The following is a 19,670-nucleotide window of genomic DNA, read 5'->3' on the forward strand; positions in this document are numbered from 1 at the left end:
TCATTTGCAAGCATACAATATGATGGGTTGGCTTGAAGTGTGCTTGCTACACCAGGTTGTAGAACCTTGGAAATGGCCATGCGGCGCTCTCATACTGAAGGAACTGCTTCACGCGTCACCACAAAGTCATTCGCCTCCAGCAGCAACTACTAGGAGGATAAGCCAATGAAAGGCGTGGAATGCTCATAGGTGCAAACCGCCGCCATTAGTAGTCTCTACACCACGTGTGAATACCGTGCTGCTGTTTCTAGAAGCCCGCACACACGCATGCCATCTCACCCATTGACCTATTATATTCAAAGTTCGAGGTCATAAATGTGGCATCCTTTCACTAGACCACGCCACCATGCATTGACAATGCGAGAGCCCGGTTCATTCCAAGACCCCCACCGAAGTACTTACTGACAAGCTGAAGATATCGGGCTGAGGATGGGTTAAGTACACGAGTACTTCTACGGAATAGATGCCGAAGGAATACGTAATAGATGAATGCCCACTTGTGGATTCTGCCGATACTACAGTCATCAATAGGAGAGAGTATATGTACATATTTATCTTGCATACTTGACAGATGAATGTACGTGGGCGAAGAAAGCCGGTATCCGCTTGTTGAACCGGGTCAAATTCACTCATCATGCTATTATTACATATTGGCTCATATCGTATCAGTGCACATGCAAGATTGAAGACTGGTAATTTTATATGTATCAATCTTCTTCAATTGTATTTTATACGTAAAACCAGCGTACACGATATCACACGCAGGAGGGTGTATTGTCGAAGCATTCCCACGAGTATGGATTGAGTTTCTGGAAAGCCGAATTAAACTGGACAATTTTTGACTCCCACTTCCCATCCCCATTGTATCGCCTACCAAACAATGTGGCCTTGCCGTTCTCAAAGTCGGGTAGCGCTACATTGATATTATTGAATCGTTGTAATGCTGGGATGGTTGGCAATACTTCCGCTACTGACGGATCTGGCAAGTTGTAGCTCGGCACAATCTCCATTCCTTCATACATGCCATTTTCTTCAAGTCCAATCAGCATGTCGCCCATATTGATGACTGTGAATCCGTCCCAGGCGCCTTCACGATGCGGAACTTCTTTCAGCAGCTCGAGAACCTTCCTGCGAAGATTTGGCTGACGGCATTTAGCAAGCGCATAGTAGAGTGGTGGTATGAAGCCCATATCGATGGTGAAATTGATGTCAGGTTTATTTGTTCCTCTCAAACCAAAGGATTTCCTTAGCTCAGATCGCATAAAATTCCAGAGATCAGACGACTGCTTGATCAGAAGAGAGAAATCCGGCAGATAGCGGTCGTATATCATTTCGTCTGTCCCACGCAGCGCAGTGGCCGCCATGATCCTTGTCATAGTGTGATATAGAAGCAGCATAGGTATGGCGAACCTGGTGCGAAAGTCTGCTCGTCCCGTAAACTCATCGTGACTGGAGTCCAAAGCGCGAAGCCATTTCATCAACGCGGCCTCCAGGCGTCCTTGGCTCTGATATAGTTTTTCTGGGATGGGTTGTCGACTTAGAAGAAGCCGACTTGCTTGCTCCCCAAGAACGTGTGACCCGTTGATCAGAGCATCAAGATACTTCCGCGCTTCTCGAAGGGATGAAAACATCAGAGGAATGTCGTACGTCCCGGACGTCTCGGCGCTATCTCCCACAAAAAGCAGGTATGAAGAGACTTGGCCGAAGAGCGCAATTTGCACGTTAAGTCGTGAGAAGACTTCGACAAGGGTATCCTCGACTGATACTGCATGTGATCTCAGGATGATGTCTCCGTCAGAGGTAGTGACTCCTTCGCGCCGCTGGATCTCGCGAAGAATGCGAAGGCCATTGCTCAGATGCGCATGTCCGGCTTTGAAGCCCCCTCTCAGCAACTCAATACATACAAAGAGCATGCAAGTGATGAGACACACCCGGAGAGCCTCTTTGTCGGAGCGATTGAGGCTCCGTCGTAGGTGTCGGATGGCTTTGTTATATTCGGTCAATGAGATGCGCTCCTCATTCTTGTGTGCCGCACCTAGTGCCGTGACAGCATGCAGGACAGCCGGTTCCTGCTCGCTTGCCTGTAGCACTAAAGAATCCCAGAACCCGGATTCGAACAGGCCGGGAAGCTTAGTGGTAGTATATCTCCGAAAGTACTCAAACCCGAGGCTTGCGGGCTGACCCGCGATCGTGCGTCTCTGCGACATGACGACAACCTTCTGTAGGGACTGCATCTGTTTACTGCGGACTAGGGAGGAAGAGGAAACAAACGGGACCTTGTCGGAGCTTCCGTAGGCATTTCCTCCGCCACCCCATATGCCGTACCCGTCACAGACCCGGCCAGTCGAGACACATCTCTGGCACGCCGGTCTCCCTTCATCGCACTTCACACGGCGCTTCCTACTCTCAATTTGTTAGCATCCAACGGTCAAATGATCACCATAATCCACTGTAGCTTGTCAAAGAACGCAGTATGCATACTTGCAAGTCTGACACCCTGTCTTCACCCTCCGATGCGTCTTCTTGAATGGAGGATCTTGGGTCATCTTATCAAGCCTTTCCGTTTTTATCTTTATGCCTCACATATATTGCTTGGATGATGTCCGCCTAGTGGCCTACTCTTTATAAAATACCGATTAGATAGAGGGTTTTAGCAATAACGAAGGTGAGTGACTGAGAGTCGAGCCAGGAGATGCTCAAGAGATCCGGACTCTCATAAGCTGTGGGGCCGTCCCGGCTCGGGTGCTTTGCTCATCAAGGCCAGTTCAGGTTTCTCCAAATTAGTCGATGGAGTCGTTGAAGGTTTCGTTGATTGGCTCGCTCGCAAAGGCTGACACTTGATTGGCTAGAGTCGGATAGATTGGCTACCGTGTCGTCTCATTTCGCTTTGAGCTCAGCAGAGCAAAAGCTCGCGGCCGACATGCTGTAACTTGTTGGCGCATGGCGGGAATATGAAACAAGTTATGCGTTTTCATAAATGTATTAACTATTAGTGAATTCGAAATCGCTACTGATTATGCATGCGTATTCAATATTTTCCATATCCTCTACCTTTCACAGTTCCTCAAGCAAGCCCTTGCCACGAAGCTCCGACTCAGTCCACTGCCACAGCTTCTCAGCCAAGCTGGGGTCTCGCGCATACTCGCTCGGCGTCCCAATCTTTGCATATGGCACGACGTAAGCCCCCGAATCTGACTTCTTGAAGTCGTTGCTGGCAATAGCGAAGAGTGAGGACCAGGCGCCCTTCTCTTGCTTATCGAGGATCCCGAGACAGCGCATGATGGGAGTGGCAGTCCGCAAGACGACGCTAGGTGCTGTCCCTGTGGCTTGTTTATTCAGATCACTGGCCTCTCATTAGCTTCCAATTATATCTTCAGTTAGTAGTAAGTGTCGCTGGTACTCACGTGTCAATATGGCCAGGATGCACTGCTGCAAACCAAATCGCTGCATTGCGAGAGTCCCCAGAGGCAGGGCCGCATCTATTATTCAACTGCACTGTATGCAAGATGTTTGCCAGTTTGCTCTGGCCGTATCTCATCATAGAGGCTTCTTTCTCCAGCCCAGTGTCTTCGAACCGGATTCCACCCGACGGAGTAAACATCGCGTGTCCATCCGACGTCAAGTTGGCCAAACGGACAACCCCTTCGGGATTCGATTGAGCGGTAGATTGAAGAAGAGGGAGCAGATGATGCGTGAGCAACCAATGTGACAAATAATTGGTCTGAATAATGCGTTTAGTTTCATGAGCTTCTCTGTTGGCAGCTAATTTCTCAGCTTAGATAACTCACCTGGAATTGAGCCTCGTAGCCATCAACTGTCAAAGAGTAAGGCACACCCATAATACCGGCATTATTAATGAGTCCATGTAGTGCAGTTTCTTCATCGCGTATCTTCTTCGCAGCGGCGATGACACTCTGGAAATTGGACAGGTCGAGGTCGAGAAAATGAATATTTGCAGACGGCAGCTGCTCTTGTATTTCGCGAATAGCAGCCGTCGCCTTGTCTTTGCTGCGCGCCCCCATATAGACTTTGGCACCACGGGCTGCTAAGCCAATAACAGTTTCCTTGCCACTGATATTTTGTTACTTTTTCCACTTCTGAATGAAATATCCATGCCTAGGGGTTGACTTACATTCCAGCATTACCTCCAGTGACAATATATACTCGTCCTGTAAGATCGGGAATTGATTTGTGAGAAAACTTGGATGAAGGCATTGTGGGTGTTATTAACAACGCTCAGCGATAGGGGAATAGTGTAAATAGAAGCCTGTACTCCGTAATTGAATGGATCTTGCTGTTTATGCAATTTTTCTTCGGAAAGAGTCGTTGCTGGGAATCTATTATTTATATTTCTGCCATCGTAAAGCCATTAAGGAGCATGGCTGTGAAAACACACAGCAAGCAACACTCTGTTTGTTGTCCGCTCCACCTGATTCCATCGGTATAACCCACGCTCCGCCTGAACACGGATCCTAACGTTTGAAGTTCGAGGCACAAGATAGTAAGCCAAGAATACCTATTACGGAACACCAGAGTCGAATATGGTGTAGTGTGCTGACTGTTGCAGGTGACAAAGACGGCCATCTATCCGTCGCATTGCAGTTTCTCCGCAAGCCCGCCAGCCAAATGGACATAGGCGGCCGGCGGCCGCATTGCCCAATAACTCCGTAGCGCAGCTGAATATCCGCGTAGTTCCCGTCACTACTAAGGCCACACTTGAAGGCCTATACAATTCCACCTCATGTCCGCTCTTCCAGGCATTGATATTTGCCTTATACAGGTAGAGGATATACCCTCATGATGCTTTTCGCGCCTGTCTTGACTGTGGAAATGGTGATGGCGCCGGTCGCATCCCATTACGAGTCTCGGAATGAAGTATGCTGACCAAGGGCTAAACTCTCATCGAGCCACCTCTCTGCCTTCTGCTGAACTGGTCTTTCTTTGTATTTCAAGTACGGACGGCATACACAGAATGATGTGGGAAAAAAGAAGGAGGAGGAGAAGAAAAAGTGAATGTCGATGCTGGAAGAGTCAATTACCGTGGATTTTCTGTGTACCTAAGAATGAGGGGGGGAGAAGGGAAGAAGAGGAGAGAAGGAGAGAAAACGCGATAAGGCGACTTGTGGAATAGAGCAGCCACACGATTTCTCAAGAAGAATGCAATTAATATTTCACAGCTCGGAGAACAATAAGTGGCAGAGCTTTCATATGTAGCTAAGTACAGGGCTAAGTACTCCCTACCTAGCCATTAACGAAGTACCCTCGAATTAGTCTAAGTTAAAGAAACTTCCCTAAACATGATCTCAAATTCATTTACACCCTACTGGGGCAAAGAGTAACATTCCGCCATCGCAATTATTAGTTGCGAGCCAAATGTTACGTAAGCGGCAGATGCAGAGTTACTGAGCAACACCGCTTAATTCATTTAGTAAAAATTCGCTGATAAGATGCTGCAGATTACGGAGTACTTGCCGGAAATCTCAAGAGAGGTGCTAGAGGCGGGAAACTCGTATGCGCGTCAGCATCAATCCGAGTACGATAAGTGAGTGATAAATGCATTATCTTGACGGATGAATGAGTATTTGAATCACGCTGATTCGCATACACAGCAGCTCTCGCTAATCAGGCACAATTAATCAGTTATTTAGATTGTCAATTGGTAGATCATTTTTCAGTCGGAGCTGTATGGCTTATCTGCGAGGCTGGCCCTAAATTGTTGCACCAGGGTCATTAATTCTATCTTAACAGCCATTTGTAGCAGTATACGGCATGCCCTGAGCTGAACTGAGGTTAAAGGAGCCTATCGGTAAAAAAAAAAAACCCCCCCAGATCATTATTTATTGAAAACAAGCAAGAGAGTCTTTTTGTAAAAGTTACTGCAAATAATGATCAATTGGCACAGCAACCCAGCCCTTCTGAAGTTCTGGTACAACTTGATCGTCGATCTTTCCTAAAGCGTAGAATAATACGGGTTAATAAAATGCTCTTGAATTTGACACGCTTCAATTTTAGCATATCTTTCTACATAAAACTTTCTGTTTCTTAGCTGACGGAAATCATTTCGTCCGCATGTCGTCCATAGCACGCTCAGAATTTCAGTATTACTCATCGCTCATCCGGTATTCGCCCTCATCTTAATTATCCTCGCCTTCTTTCCAGAATTCGTCCGCATCTCATCCGTATCTCGTCCATGTCTTGACGAACAGAGCAAGACGCGGACGAAGGGCCGGGCGAAATATGACTGCAACAGTATGTGTTACGACGGATGCTTCTGCCTTGTATTACTAAGTTAACCCATCAGATACGAAAACGACGGAACAAATTGACGACTTGAGATCTGACAATGTAACCATTTCATCAGCTATGCATAGAAGTAAAGTACATCATCGAATGGGTCAAGGCACATGTGAGGTATGCCGTGTCTGCCCCACAGATGATGCAACACGGCTCCGCGTCATCAACAAATATCAAGGCAACGGGCGATAAGAAGTAGCTCATAGACTTCGTGTGACTTCCATTTTAATATTTTATTCAAATAGGAGCCCAAATGCCTTTACTGAGACATTTATCCGACTCACCCATGCCGTCTTTCGAACCTTCTCTACAAGTGGGTGGAAAGTTCCAGCATCAACGTCAGGTTGCTCAATCGGCCTGGGCGTATTGCATATATCCCAATATATAATCATACTATATCATTGCTAAGTAGTATTATGAGATAATAATGTGGTATTGTAATCCGTGAGTACTGGGGGCCACTGGATTCGTGATCCATAGTATGGCAACCTTCATATGCATGTCTTAACCCGAACACGAGAGAAAGTGTATATTTAGAAGAGATGTATAACCAACTTTAATCTCTTTTCTGTGATATACTATGGTTCACCAGACACTAGCTGCAGCTGTCCCTATTCTTATGTCTTCCGTCTTCTCTTGATCAGTACACTCTTCTGCCGTTCTTCTGCAAGTCTTCTTCAGGAAAGAATAGATACTCGCAAAATGGCTGCCCCAGAAACAAGGCTCTTTATCAACGGTGAATTCGTTCCCAGCATATCGGGAAAGACTTTTCCAGTCTACAATCCAACAACAGAGGAAAAGGTCGCCGACATTTTCGAAGGCGATGCCGAGGACGTTAATGTTGCCGTTACCGCTGCAGAAAACGCATTTCCGGCCTGGAAATCCCTGTCCGCACATGAACGTATTGACAAGTGTTTAAAATTTGCCGAACTTATCGCGAGGGATCAGCTCGAGATTGCTGCTCTCGACGCCCAGAATGTTGGGATTCCCGTTTCGGTGAACCATTTTTACATTCAACGAGCAATTCAAGACATTAGGCATACGGCCGGATTAGCTCACGATGTCCATGGAGAAACAAGCCTAAACACCCCCGGGCAGATTAACATTACCTTAAGACAGCCTTACGGGGTGTGCGCTGCCATTCTCGCTTGGAACGCACCGGTAGTCATATTCACCGCCAAGGTTATTCCATGTGTGGTGGCCGGCAATACAATCATTGTGAAATCATCAGAGAAAGCTCCCCTAAGCGCTCTTAAACTGGGAGCCTTGGCGGCCGAGGCCGGGTTCCCTCCAGGAGTTATTAATATTCTCTCTGGTTTCGGCCATACCGTTGGCGCAGCCTTGTCCAGCCATATGAAGATTCGCAAACTCACCTTTACCGGCTCTACTCGTGCAGGCAAGCTTATTCAAGAGGCGGCTGCAAAGTCCAATCTCAAGTCCATTGCACTTGAATTGGGAGGTAAAAACCCCTTGATCGTTTTCCCCGACTGCGACATCGAGGAGGCTGCAGGGTCTGCTGCTGCCGGCTTGAAGTTTAACTCAGGCCAAATCTGTGTCTCGAACTCGCGAATTTACGCCCATAAGGACATATTCCAGAAATTTCTCAAAGCCTTCAGCGAAAAGTTCGCAGAGTCCAAATTCGGGAGCCCACTGGAACCCACCACTTTCTTTGGCCCGCAAGCCGACAAACTGCAATTTGACCAAATATTAAAATACATTGAGCAAGCCAAATCCGCCGGTGCAAATCTAGTCACTGGAGGTAGTCGTGCCACCGAAAAGGGATACTACATCCAGCCAACAGTCTTTGCAAAAGTTCCCGCCACTGCCCACCTCTTGCATGAGGAAGTCTTTGGTCCAGTGGCTGTGATCCAAGAGTTTGAAACGGAAGAGGAGGTGATCGCGGAATGCAACAAGACAGAATATGGTCTGCACGCCAGCGTTTACTCGAAAGATATCTCACGCGCGTGTCGAGTAGCTACGGCATTAGAGACGGGAATGGTCTCGGTTAACTCTAGTGGTGGCTCTGGTGCCTACGACATGCCCTTTGGCGGCTGGAAACAGTCCGGCAATGGCAGAGAGTTGGGCAAGTTGGGCCTTGAAGCATTTTATGAGATCAAAATGGTTTCGATTACTTTGTAGGTAGCATTACGAACGAGCGCTACGCCTCCGGATCAAGACCAGGTTGTGGGTACGTATACGATGTCTTATTCAATAGAAGACCAGAGGCATCATAACATGTGCATGAATATGTATGTACGTATACGTCTCAATTTCTGGCAATTCAGTAGCAAATTTTGAAGTCGTAGATGGTGAACAACAACGCAACCATGGCTGTGAGCCATTTTTTTCTCAGCCAGTGGCGGCTTTCGGGATGGCACCAATATCAATGGGATTTAAAAGTAGGGAGTGACTATGTAGACATTTCAAATTTGCTGGTGTTATGAGGGCCCTATTTTCTTCTGCCACCACATTGAGGGAACGAAGGCCCTGCAGTCAACCATATCCAACGTTTGCGCAGGCTGCCTAAATTGTTCTGGCTGATAGGTGTGTATGCGATGCGTTGGTTCTGTAGAATCCTACAATCCCAATAAGCTGAGCGCATAGTCGCCCAATAGACGGGCCTGTTTGTCGCTTACAGCTAGCAGTTACCTGTATGTTTCGGCCGCAAACTACGAATATTTGCTCCACAGCAATCGTCCCAGATACCATTCGGAGATCTCCACGATGCTCCATGACGGGGACACAATATTGCATTCGAAAATTTGTATTCTGATATGTATACCCCCAGTCCGTAATGAGCCCATCATACTCATTGTCGCTATAAGTACATGTATTGGCAGGTGTGAGCAGAAGCAGCGCCTTCGAGCGTTGGGCAGATATCGGTGAAATATGCCTTGGTGTGGAACTATGGATTTTAGCGTCACAAAGTTGTGTCCAACAACAGAGAACTGGCAAAGCATTGGCTCTATATCCAACTAGGGGCTAATAGCATACACGGATGGCGGAGGCCGTTCAAACATGTGGTTAGATGAGCTGTTGTGGATGAAGAAGAATGATTCCTACGGACCCTGTCTGTGCTAAGAAGCGTTGAGCTGTCGATCAAGGCCTTGATTTCGATTACCTGCCAAATAGAAGGTCAAAACCCTCCATCAGCGGAAGACTACACCTCATGCCTTCGAGCGACCGACTTTGTCGCTTGTGTTGCGACTTATTTGATCAGAATATAACAAAGCCCGACGACTATGAGCACTTGGGTGATTTGTGGGATCTAGAAGAAGCGGCAAAGAACTGTGCAGTTTGCAATCTTATGTTACTTGCTGTTTTGCAATCAGCAGACGCAACTACGGACGGGGGAGAACATGTTGAGGGAATAGATGATGCACTCAACATTTTAAAGCCTTGGGCTCAGGACTGCGGCTATATCGTCGAAAGACCATGCAGATTGGTTATTAGCCGTCGCGATTTTTCATTTACTAAGACGACCCTCCGAATCGAGGGTCGATTCGAAACATCTCCAAACTTCAATTGGTCAACAGCAGGTGAAGAACCAGAGCACGGTCTCCCTCTTGGCCATATCTTGACCCATAACGGCCCGAGCGAGGGCACGGACTTTTACTTAATACCTCTAGTCCCCAGAGTCCGTGATGAAGAATTAGTGCAGCATCTAAGAGACTGCCTTCCCTCCATAACCGCAGATAAATATTTTACCTGGGCAACAACGCTGCCAAAACGAGTCTTAGGCCTTGGAGAACCCAGTTTCAACAATAATCTATCCTCCCCGCAAGCGGATCTGAAACTGCGAGAAACAGCTGGCGAGCAGGGCATCTATACGACACTTAGTTACTGTTGGGGACAATACGATAAGTGTCGCAGCCTGAAGGCCAACTTGTATGCTCATAAACATAACATAGTGTTTAATGAGCTCCCTTCAGTTTTTCAACAAGCTATCACATTTACCCGAGCTCTACAGATACGTTACTTATGGATCGATGCTCTCTGCATTGTCCAGGATGACAGCGACGATTTTACCCGCGAAATCGCCATTATGGATGACATTTACAAAGGGGGATTTTGTCGCATTGCGATTACTAGCTGTAAAGCTCCTACGGAATCATTCTGGCCGCCAAAGCCCATTGTTACTTCGGTAGAGTTGCCGCGAGAATTGAGCCTCAGGAGCAGTCCAAGATTTACCTCTCGTTATGTTACACTCCCAAAGTCCTATCAACAAGATGTGGGCTCTGGATATTTGAACCAGAGAGGATGGGTACTTCAAGAAAGATTGCTTTCTCCCCGAACGATACATTTCACTCAAGACCACATTTACTACGAAGATGAGGATGAAATCATTGCGGAAGACGGCGTTTCGGGGCATTTTCAATGGCAGAGCAGCGTCGAAAAAACAAGAAACATCTCCAGACGAGACCTTTTTCCCCGCAGAGGAATGGAAAAGTGGGAGTCAGTCGACATGACTCCTATCTCGAGAGATCCTTGGCTTAAGGTTGCAGAAGCCTTTTCCAAGACGCATCTCACTCGTCAAACTGACAAGTGCATCGCACTTTATGGGCTCGTCAAGGAGTTTCAGCGTATTGAAGAATACGAGACTGAATCTCTGCACGAGTACCTTCATTTAGAAGACAACGCTACCTTGGGGAAATCTTACTCAACCAGCTGCACTCACGACAACTATGTTGGCCTGGATATTCATTGCCAACTCTTCCACAACGACCAAAATTGCAATACTCAAGTAGCGAGTTCCTCCGGAAACAACAACTTCAGAGGTGGTTCGTGTGGGCTTGGACACGTTTACTTCCATCAAGAACATGAAATACCAACCACCGACGAGGAGTTTCAAGAAGATGAGGATTCTGACAATATATCTCAACACAGCTGTCAGGGATCTTATAACAGTATTGGAGTTCGCCCGAATGAATTACACACGGATCTAATCTGGGCCGCCAGGAACGATCGGAATCTTCAGTTCCAAGATACCCTAAGGCTCCCATCATGGACTTGGCTTTCTTATGACGGCCCGGTCAAGTTTACAAGAGATCAACGGCCGTCGAGTAATATACGCGCTCTGCTAAGCTCACCGGTATCCGAGGTGGCAATAGTCAAGTTACACACTCCTCCCGAGCCCATTAACTTACCGGCAATTGAGGCCTCGTACCTTCGGTTAACGGCGACTCTAATGGATTCTTTTAGCTTCTCATATGAGTTTGTCGCACCGATAGACACCAACCGAGCGACATGGGATGATTTGACACAATGGTCTCCTTTCTCACATCACCCTCAGTCATCAACTATTCCTATATTTCTCTTTACCATCAGTAAATGCAAAAAACTTTATGACTGTAGTACTGATGGTAGTCGTGGTGGTGAGGACGGGAAACACGTTGGATATATCTCATTCGATGACAACAGACGAATCCCGGATGCACAAGATCTCTGCCTTGCTCATATATCAACAGTGGTCGATGAAATATGGCTACCGCCTTCGAAGTCCGAAAATTGCAAAGAAGATCATCCGCTGTCTTATATTAGAGAAGGCCTCAACACCCCAAACGCCCATGTGGCGCTGAACCCACCAATCTTGGCATACGCTCTGGTCTTAATGAGATCCAAGACACTTGAAGATGAATACACCAGAGTAGGGGTTGCGGAGGTGAATACTGAATGGATTTCTAAAGGTAGAAAGGAAACCATACAGATAAACTAGATTATAAAGCATAATAGTTTTCACTCCCTTCTGATATATATCTTTCATCCAATATCTCCAGCTCATCCATAACGCACTTGGACACCGTCTTCTCTAAACCAATCATCCGCTACGGCTTCATCGCTAGAAGCATAGTTGACAATGATACTCTTCGTCGTCGTATATGCGTAATACGCCTCGACACCATTTTCACTCCCAACCCCGCTCGCGCTAGAAGCTCCTCCCCACGGACTGCTCGGGTCATTTCGATGATGTGTGTTGACCCAGACTATACCAGACTCGATTTGTTCAGAAACTCTGAAGGCTTGGCTCAAATCATCAGTCCACAACGCTGCTCCCAGGGCAAATTCGCTATCGTTGGCGAGCTCCAGAGCTTCCTGCTCGCTTTCAAATCCAACCAGCAAAATAACGGGCCCAAAGGCTTCTTCGCGCCAGATGTTGGTCTTAGTGATATCGCATGCTGGACCGGAGGCCAAGATTGTTGGAGGGAAGAAATAGCCTTCGGCGAAATTGGTACCATCGAGTTCTGATTTGCCAGACATCCTCTTGCCACCACAAACGATTTTTGCACCATTCTTAACGGCATCATCCACGAGGTTGATAACATTGTTAAGCTGCCTAGACGAGATGAGAGGACCCATAGAAGATTTGGAGTTGGTAGGAGAGCCCATCCGTCGTGCGATAGATTCAGCTTTGCGGGCGAGGGTCTCTTCCACAGTCGCCAGGATATTCTTTTGAACGATAATTCGGGTTGCCGCAACACAAGTCTGGCCACTTGCGATGAACGATCCAAAGGCAACACCATTGACGGCAAGGTCAATGTTGGCTTTCTCGAACACAATTAAGGGCGCCTTTCCTCCCAGCTCTGCGGTGAACCGTGCCAAATTATTACCAACAATAGAACCAATTGCTCTTCCGGCAACCGTTCCTCCAGTGATGTCTACTTTTCGCACAAGAGGGTGGCTCACAAGAGCACGCCCGGTTGTAGCTCCGAGGCCTGGCAACACGTTGAAGACGCCGTCTGGCAAACCTGCCTCTTTCAAGATTGGCCCCAGCAGCAAGCTAGTCAGCGGTGTAAGCTCGCTCGGCTTCAACACTACGCTATTACCGGCGGCCAGAGCGGGCGCAAGTTTCTTGACTGCAATGAGAAGAGGGTGGTTGAATGGTGTGATTTGGACAACGACGCCGAGTGGCACTCGATCTAGCCAGTTATGCAGCTTTCCCGTTGTTGGCAAAACCGGACGTTCTTCAGTACGGAGAACAGCAGCGTAGTAGCGGAACCAACGAACCAAGGATGGAACTTGAGCTTGCATCTCTCGGATTGCGCGTCCCGTCTGCTCAACCTCTAAGGGGATCAGTGTGGCCAGGTTCGAAGTGAGAAGCTCAGCAGCCTTGTCTAGCACGTCTGCTCGCGTATGACGAGGCGCTTTGGACCAAACCCCGGATTTGAAGACGCTATGAGCCAGTCGGACGGTGTCGTCAACATCTTTTGGTGATGCGGAATGACATCTAACAAGCAACTTGGAGTAAGTACATATAAAGCCATCCGCATAAAATAATTCTTCAAAAGAATTAGGGCACTTACTCTGCGAAGACGTTCATCCCGGCTGGATTCTCAATGGGTATCCTATGCAAGCATGTACTGTTAGCTTCATCTTGAGAGCGGCTTTGAGAGCGCCAGTAACATACAGATCACCAGTACCGGCCACTTCGCTACCCCCAACCCACAGCATATAGGATTTTGACATTTCGGATGACTATTTTGGGAATGAAGAAAATTCGATAATTACACGCAACTATCGATTCATAGGTATGATAAATGCTTGACCTTTATGTGGTTGAGCTTATCAGACATGTGCAATCAATGTGCGGGGAGAGGCACGGTATCAATCATCACGTGTCGTCATCGCACAAAGATTACAGATTCTTACTTGAGACTCACTCATAATGCATGTGCCCCATCAGATCTTCGTAATATTCGAGGAATCGTCTAGAAATAGAAGAATACGGTCAATTTTACCATCACAAACAGGCATCCTCAATCCCGAAATTAAACTCGTCAACGCGCATATTTTGACTCAGAAATCGGTTTCATACCCCACCCGAATACGAATAACAAGAGTCAATCAGTGCGATCCAAAACTAAAACCAACATGTTGATATGCGTATAGGATTTGTTTGCGAAGCAGATAATTATTCATGATTCTGTTTATTTTACAGTTATATATACTAAATATTCATTTCTCAGACTAAACATGTCAAGAGGGCCAACCGCTACAATACATAGATACAAACCCTCCCCCCAAACAGCAGCGCATTCCTCCCGAGACAAAATCCTTCCACCAAGTGTCTCCATCAATACTCTCACATTGTCAACGCAACGCCATTCGTGGACCAAAAATCACACCGCTGCTTCAAGCCTGAGTCGACGGGGATCATCTCCGCCTTGCCTCCAGTCTGGAACGTGAGGCGGCTTTGGGCCTTGTCTGTCCACGCTTTCCATTGGGGGTACTTGCTAGCAGAATAGATGCTTTTGCCATTGGGATTGTAGTATTTGATAAAGTTGAGCCAGTAATTCTGTATCGTGGGCGAAGCAGCAGCGTTGATCTGGCCGTCCTGATAACTCGCCGGCGCGCCGTCTACGTAGTCGGCACCCCATAGAGCGTTCAGCTCAACTGTGTGAGGAACACCCAACCCAGAGGCCATTTGATCAGGATCCTCGACATTCCATCGATAGACCCAAGCGTTTTGTCCATGTTTGTTCACGACAGAGCTGATGTACATGCCAGGGCACATATAACGGGCTTCCTGATATACGTTGCTAGCATGTCTCCAGTAGCAGCCAACCGCAGGGCAGCTCGTATTCGGGTTGGGATACATCTCGTTAATCTGTCCGAGCATCTCCAGAGTGAGCACAGGATATTGATCCAATACGTAACTGTTGCTCTGCTGGAGGGTGGCGGTATTTTTGGGGGCAAACTTGGTCCCTCCGTTGGTGTCGTCGCCATAGATAGTCGGTACTTTGATGAATTTTCCTTTTTGAAACACTCTATATGTGAAGTCCTGTACGAATTCTTGATCCAGAACAGGGAGCCACATATAGTTGGGGGGGTTAGCCGCTCCTGGAAGAGGAATATTGAAGTTTTGTGTCTGAAGCTCTACTGCCGTCTTGTTGCGCATGCAAGCAAGGTTGTCTTTGCCAACACAGCCCACACGAGTTGCAAACTGAGTGTACATGTACTGAGATTGAGCCACCGTCAGAGTCGTTGCAAAAGATGGAGACTCGGCGATTGCAGCATGGAAAAGCCCTCGGTTGGTCCCATTGTTGGCAGTCAGGTGGTATGTAACACTGGCTGCGCCTGCACTGCTTCCTCCAAGAGTGACATGATTTGGGTCACCGCCGAATCGGGAGATATATTTCTGCACCCATTCCAAGGCCTTGCGCTGGTCACGAAGTCCATTGTTGGGCAGGATCTTGTCACTGTCTGTCATAAAGCCGTATGGGCCAACACGGTAGTTGAGGCTCACAACCACGATATCGTGGCCACTGTTGATGATCAGGCCGGAGGCATTCGTATTGGGGTTTGAGTTGAGATTAAAACCACCTCCTTGAATGTAAAGGAAAACAGGAAGCTTAGAGTGAGCTGTGGCTCGAGTAGGAGCCTGCACATCTAAGAAGAGGCAGTCTTCTGACGTAGTCTTGGCTGTAGGCGTACCACCAGTCGCAAGACAGTATTTCCCATGCTATTTTGGCTGTTATTCACTAAATTCATCAACGCCGAACAATGCTGGCACAGAGACTGACCATGGTCGCATCTTGAACTCCTTCCGTTCGGAGGGGATCTTGTGGAGGCGCAAACCGCAACTCGCCCAATGGTGGTGCAGCGTATCGAATTCCTAGCCATTGGCTCACACCATTTGGAAGCGCTTGTCCCTTATACACAGAGTAACCAACATCCACAGTCTCTTGGACAGCTCCCGCTATTGATAGCAGGAGAGTGGACACGAGAAGACTTTGTGCCAACATTTTTATCGACTGGGTAATGAAGTGCAGCTTCTGTGTGGAACTTGACTTATAGATGCGATGCTACCTTGCTATATATACTTATACACAGCCAGGCAGACATTTTATGCAGAACCCCAGATCATTGTTTATCCAGAATGCGGCCACCAATAGGTCGCCTGTGTTCCCCGTTTGCTCCCCCAGTTTTACTCCCCTTGCAGCTTCTCTCCGACCATACACTCCGATCCCAGTATACAATGAGAAAAAAAAAGTCGAACGTGCCTATGGAGTAAGAAAGCCGATATAGCGTTTGTGGGGAAAGCCAAGATCGTGTTTGCGGGGGGAGGGTGATCAAAGCGCGGGGAAGTTACATGACATGGTTTGCGGATGATGTCGGGCAGTCTAGAGGGCGAAGGATAGAAGCCTTGCGTAGAAATGGAATAGTAGTGACACACCCGTATGTCCAAGGAGTAACAGACTAGAAGCTGACTCGGAAGGGAGAGATGTCCAATTGTTCAGCCTGATATTACGAAAGAGACGGCTGCTGGCTTCCGGCATCTCCAAGACATAGACCCGCTACTATCGTCACCCATCTCACCTGCTGTGGAGACGACATTGGAGTTGTACAATTTGTAGTCTCACTGGAATCAGCGGGCATTGCCCCATTAGGCAGCTCGCCGTGATGCCAATCCGTCAAATGCCGTAGGTCGGTTGGGGTCACGAAGCAAGTCCGGGATGCTTATGCTTTATAGCTAGTTCGTTGATCTAACCAGTATGCTTAAAGCATAGAGTTGGATGTTATTTGTCTTCTCTTATTCAGGGATATAAGAAGAATAGATGAGGCAATTAATAATGGCGGTATACAGGCGGAACTGCTCATGCCCCGATTACCGGTTTGCGCTGAGACAGTTTGTTATGAACCAACCAAACTGAGACATACGTGATAGTAGTACGGAACACTGGTCTTAATTTAGAAAGCCAATGCGCCCCTTGGGTGGCCAAAGCTTGTGACACTTATGAATGATGCCATACTAATGTTGATCCTTCCAGCCCTGATATTTCTTGCACACACACCGCTATCAACATGAAGTGGCACACGAGGTTCAGCGTTTCAGAAACCTAATTGTATCACATACATAGTCCATTTTATTAGATGATAATGATGGATTAATACCTACGCCAAGACCATCTGCTCACACACCTTAAAGTAGCCAAGCGTAAAGTCCAAATGGAATGGATATATCTCTAGAGGGATGAAGAGGGAAAGGCACTTTGAAGTCTAGATTCTTACCAAGACAGGTTATTACACTATTTCCAGATTTCTCGAACAAAATGGCCGAATCAACCGGATCAGCCGAATCAGCCGAATCAACCGAGATTGCCAGCCAATGGAGAGACACCATACCCGGCACATGAGATGCGGAGAAATAAAGCCAGTGCCACCTCGTGGGTTACAATGCCAACGTCACTTAGCGTGATCCGTACCTAGCTGTAGCCCTTTGATCAATTCAGCTCCGTCTTTTCATACTACCCCTGCTTTTAGACTAGACACAATGTGAAATTCTGGTTGTGCTATAGCGTTGGCATGGGGATCAGCACAAGAAAGACGGAGGGGCGGGCTACCGAAGAATGGCTTAAATGTATATGTAATGTATTACATGTCGGAACTCCAGACAACACTTAATATCTGGTTATCCGGGTTGTTTCGAATCCCACTATCTAGACTATGTATCGATCAGTCGCATCATGTGCGGGACGATACACAAGATAATCAAACGTGGCCTTCTTCTCCGTTCCATTCAAATCCGAGCAAGCCAGGCCGATAAAAGACCCGGTGAAGCTCCCACTAGCCTGGTGTCCACCACATTCGTCTGAGACAATCGAGGCGTCCAACACAGGTCCGATCTTTTCTAGCTCTCCCTGTTGTTTGCCGTCTCCCGAAACAAGGGCGTAATAGAACTGCAGCTCGCTCCCGCGAATTGTAGCCACAAGCTTGACCTTTCCCTCTGCGGGAAGACTTACAAAATAGGCGTTTTCTCCCTTGTCAGTCAGCTTACCATTAGGCCAAGAATCCTCAGACCTCATAATATGGATTTCACGCTGGCCATCCGAGTGGGCTGAGACGGCAAGGTAAAAGAAATTGTACCGGCTGTAGTACAGCGTCAGACCAGCAAACTGGCGCTCGTCCTCGGGCGAGAAGTCAACAACCGTTTCAGCGTCAAAAGAGAAGTGCGTCTGCCTCCGAGCCACCAAAGACTGTTCGTACCAGGATCCAATGGACTCCCTTCCTGTGAGGACAAGCTTGCCCTCCTCGAACGCGAATAGCCTCTCCGGCTCTGGCGTACGCAGCCATTGGAAGTCTTTATGAAGCCCATCTTGGAATTTATAACGTATCTCTCTCCAGTATGCTTCCTCGTCTCGCGTTCCGGGCACTTCAACATCCAACGACGGAACCGGGCCATTCTTGACGTACAGCCAGTCATCTTCGCCCCAGTATGCTTCCTGCAGAGCCGTCTCCCGCCCCAACACGCACCTTCGCTTCTGTCCAATTGGTCGACCTGCAAGATGCACCAGATATGTCTTTCCCTCCGGTGTTTCTACGAAATCAGCGTGTCCAGCTCTCTGAAGTGCCGCGAATGGATGGTCCCTGGAGGATACGATATACTTCTGAGGATGAAGCTCATAAGGCCCCCAGATGCTTCTTGACCGTGCAAGCGTCGCAGCATGAGAGTATGCGGTGCCACCTTCAGCCGTCAAGAGGTAATACCATCCGTTCCTCTTATACAAGTGAGGGCCTTCTACAAGACCAAGCTCCGTACCGTAGAAGATAATCTTCCGAGGGCCGACTAGCTTGCGCTGAACTGGATCGAACTCCTGTAGCGCGATGCCTGAAAAAGTGTTCGGCCTTCCTCGATGATCCTGGGTCATATTGACAAACCATTTACGGCCGTCATCGTCGTGATATAAAGAGGGATCGAACCCAGATGAGTTGGCGTAGATGGGATCAGACCAGGGGCCTTCGATTGCAGGCGCCGTCACGATATAGTTATGTGTGTCCTTGAATGAGCCATCCTTGCGCTTCACATCTGTATACACAAGCCAAAACTTTTCGTCATCATGCGTCAAGCACGGCGCCCACACTCCACAGCTATCTGGCTCGCCGCGCAGGTCGATCTGATTCCGGCGGCTCAGTGGACGGACGACAAGCTCCCAGTTCGCCAGATCCTTGGAATGGTGTATCTGAACCCCTGGATACCACTCAAACGTCGATGTGGCGATGTAATAATCTGTGCCGACTCTCACAATGGAAGGGTCAGCATTGAACCCTGGCAAGATTGGGTTGCGAACTGAGGGCATGGCGAAGATGTATGCAGTAAGCTGTCGATTGTTCTACCTTTCTATTGTCTGGATTGCTTCTTCTCAAATTCCTTTTACAGTTTTCAATCCTACCGAATCTGTTTTGTGTCTTCTTTCCACGCCTCCACGTGCAGGCGAAATCGGTGCCATGAGGAGAAGTTCCCCAACTTAGCCGTGTGGAGAAGTCTACACCTGTAATCAGCCTGATTGCTGAATATCCGCATGAAAGCGGCGCTTTCGCAGCTTAATTTTCACACTTCGAAGAAGAAAGCTCCATGCCGACACTCCGCTTTAAAACGC

At 47.8% G+C, this 19,670-nt stretch overlaps 7 protein-coding genes across 7 annotated transcripts; 2 read left to right on the top strand and 5 right to left on the bottom strand.

The window, feature by feature from the left end:
* Positions 1-755: 755 nt before the first annotated feature.
* Positions 756-2,546, bottom strand: TRIVIDRAFT_147011 (uncharacterized protein; the record flags this gene model as incomplete). Its single annotated transcript, XM_014102168.1, has 3 exons — positions 756-2,248; positions 2,312-2,400; positions 2,482-2,546. 3 exons carry the CDS (start codon positions 2,544-2,546, stop codon positions 756-758), a joined length of 1,647 nt encoding a protein of 548 aa, XP_013957643.1.
* A 508-nt stretch (positions 2,547-3,054) lies between these two features.
* TRIVIDRAFT_36679 (uncharacterized protein) lies at positions 3,055-4,215 on the bottom strand (the record flags this gene model as incomplete). The annotated part of the gene is made up of 4 exons (XM_014102169.1): positions 3,055-3,343; positions 3,405-3,721; positions 3,789-4,071; positions 4,133-4,215. The coding sequence occupies 4 exons, from the start codon at positions 4,213-4,215 to the stop codon at positions 3,055-3,057; spliced, it is 972 nt and encodes a 323-aa protein (XP_013957644.1).
* A 2,781-nt stretch (positions 4,216-6,996) lies between these two features.
* Positions 6,997-8,534, top strand: TRIVIDRAFT_230186 (uncharacterized protein; the record flags this gene model as incomplete). The annotated part of the gene is made up of 1 exon (XM_014102170.1): positions 6,997-8,534. The coding sequence occupies one exon, from the start codon at positions 6,997-6,999 to the stop codon at positions 8,431-8,433; it is 1,437 nt and encodes a 478-aa protein (XP_013957645.1).
* Positions 8,535-10,087: 1,553 nt separating this feature from the next.
* On the top strand, positions 10,088-10,423 carry TRIVIDRAFT_131204 (uncharacterized protein; the record flags this gene model as incomplete). Its single annotated transcript, XM_014102171.1, has 1 exon — positions 10,088-10,423. A coding segment is annotated over one exon (336 nt), but the record flags the coding sequence as incomplete, so codon positions are not given.
* Positions 10,424-11,951: 1,528 nt separating this feature from the next.
* Positions 11,952-13,834, bottom strand: TRIVIDRAFT_74094 (uncharacterized protein; the record flags this gene model as incomplete). The annotated part of the gene is made up of 3 exons (XM_014102172.1): positions 11,952-13,519; positions 13,596-13,637; positions 13,700-13,834. 3 exons carry the CDS (start codon positions 13,756-13,758, stop codon positions 12,073-12,075), a joined length of 1,548 nt encoding a protein of 515 aa, XP_013957647.1.
* Positions 13,835-14,374: 540 nt separating this feature from the next.
* TRIVIDRAFT_56034 (uncharacterized protein) lies at positions 14,375-16,037 on the bottom strand (the record flags this gene model as incomplete). The annotated part of the gene is made up of 2 exons (XM_014102173.1): positions 14,375-15,754; positions 15,816-16,037. The coding sequence occupies 2 exons, from the start codon at positions 16,035-16,037 to the stop codon at positions 14,375-14,377; spliced, it is 1,602 nt and encodes a 533-aa protein (XP_013957648.1).
* A 1,695-nt stretch (positions 16,038-17,732) lies between these two features.
* TRIVIDRAFT_56033 (glycoside hydrolase family 43 protein) lies at positions 17,733-19,370 on the bottom strand (the record flags this gene model as incomplete). The annotated part of the gene is made up of 1 exon (XM_014102174.1): positions 17,733-19,370. The coding sequence occupies one exon, from the start codon at positions 19,368-19,370 to the stop codon at positions 17,733-17,735; it is 1,638 nt and encodes a 545-aa protein (XP_013957649.1).
* Positions 19,371-19,670: the final 300 nt, after the last annotated feature.

This window comes from Trichoderma virens, assembly GCF_000170995.1.
Source record: "Trichoderma virens Gv29-8 chromosome Unknown TRIVIscaffold_5, whole genome shotgun sequence".
In the NCBI taxonomy this organism is placed as follows: Eukaryota; Fungi; Ascomycota; class Sordariomycetes; order Hypocreales; family Hypocreaceae; genus Trichoderma; species Trichoderma virens.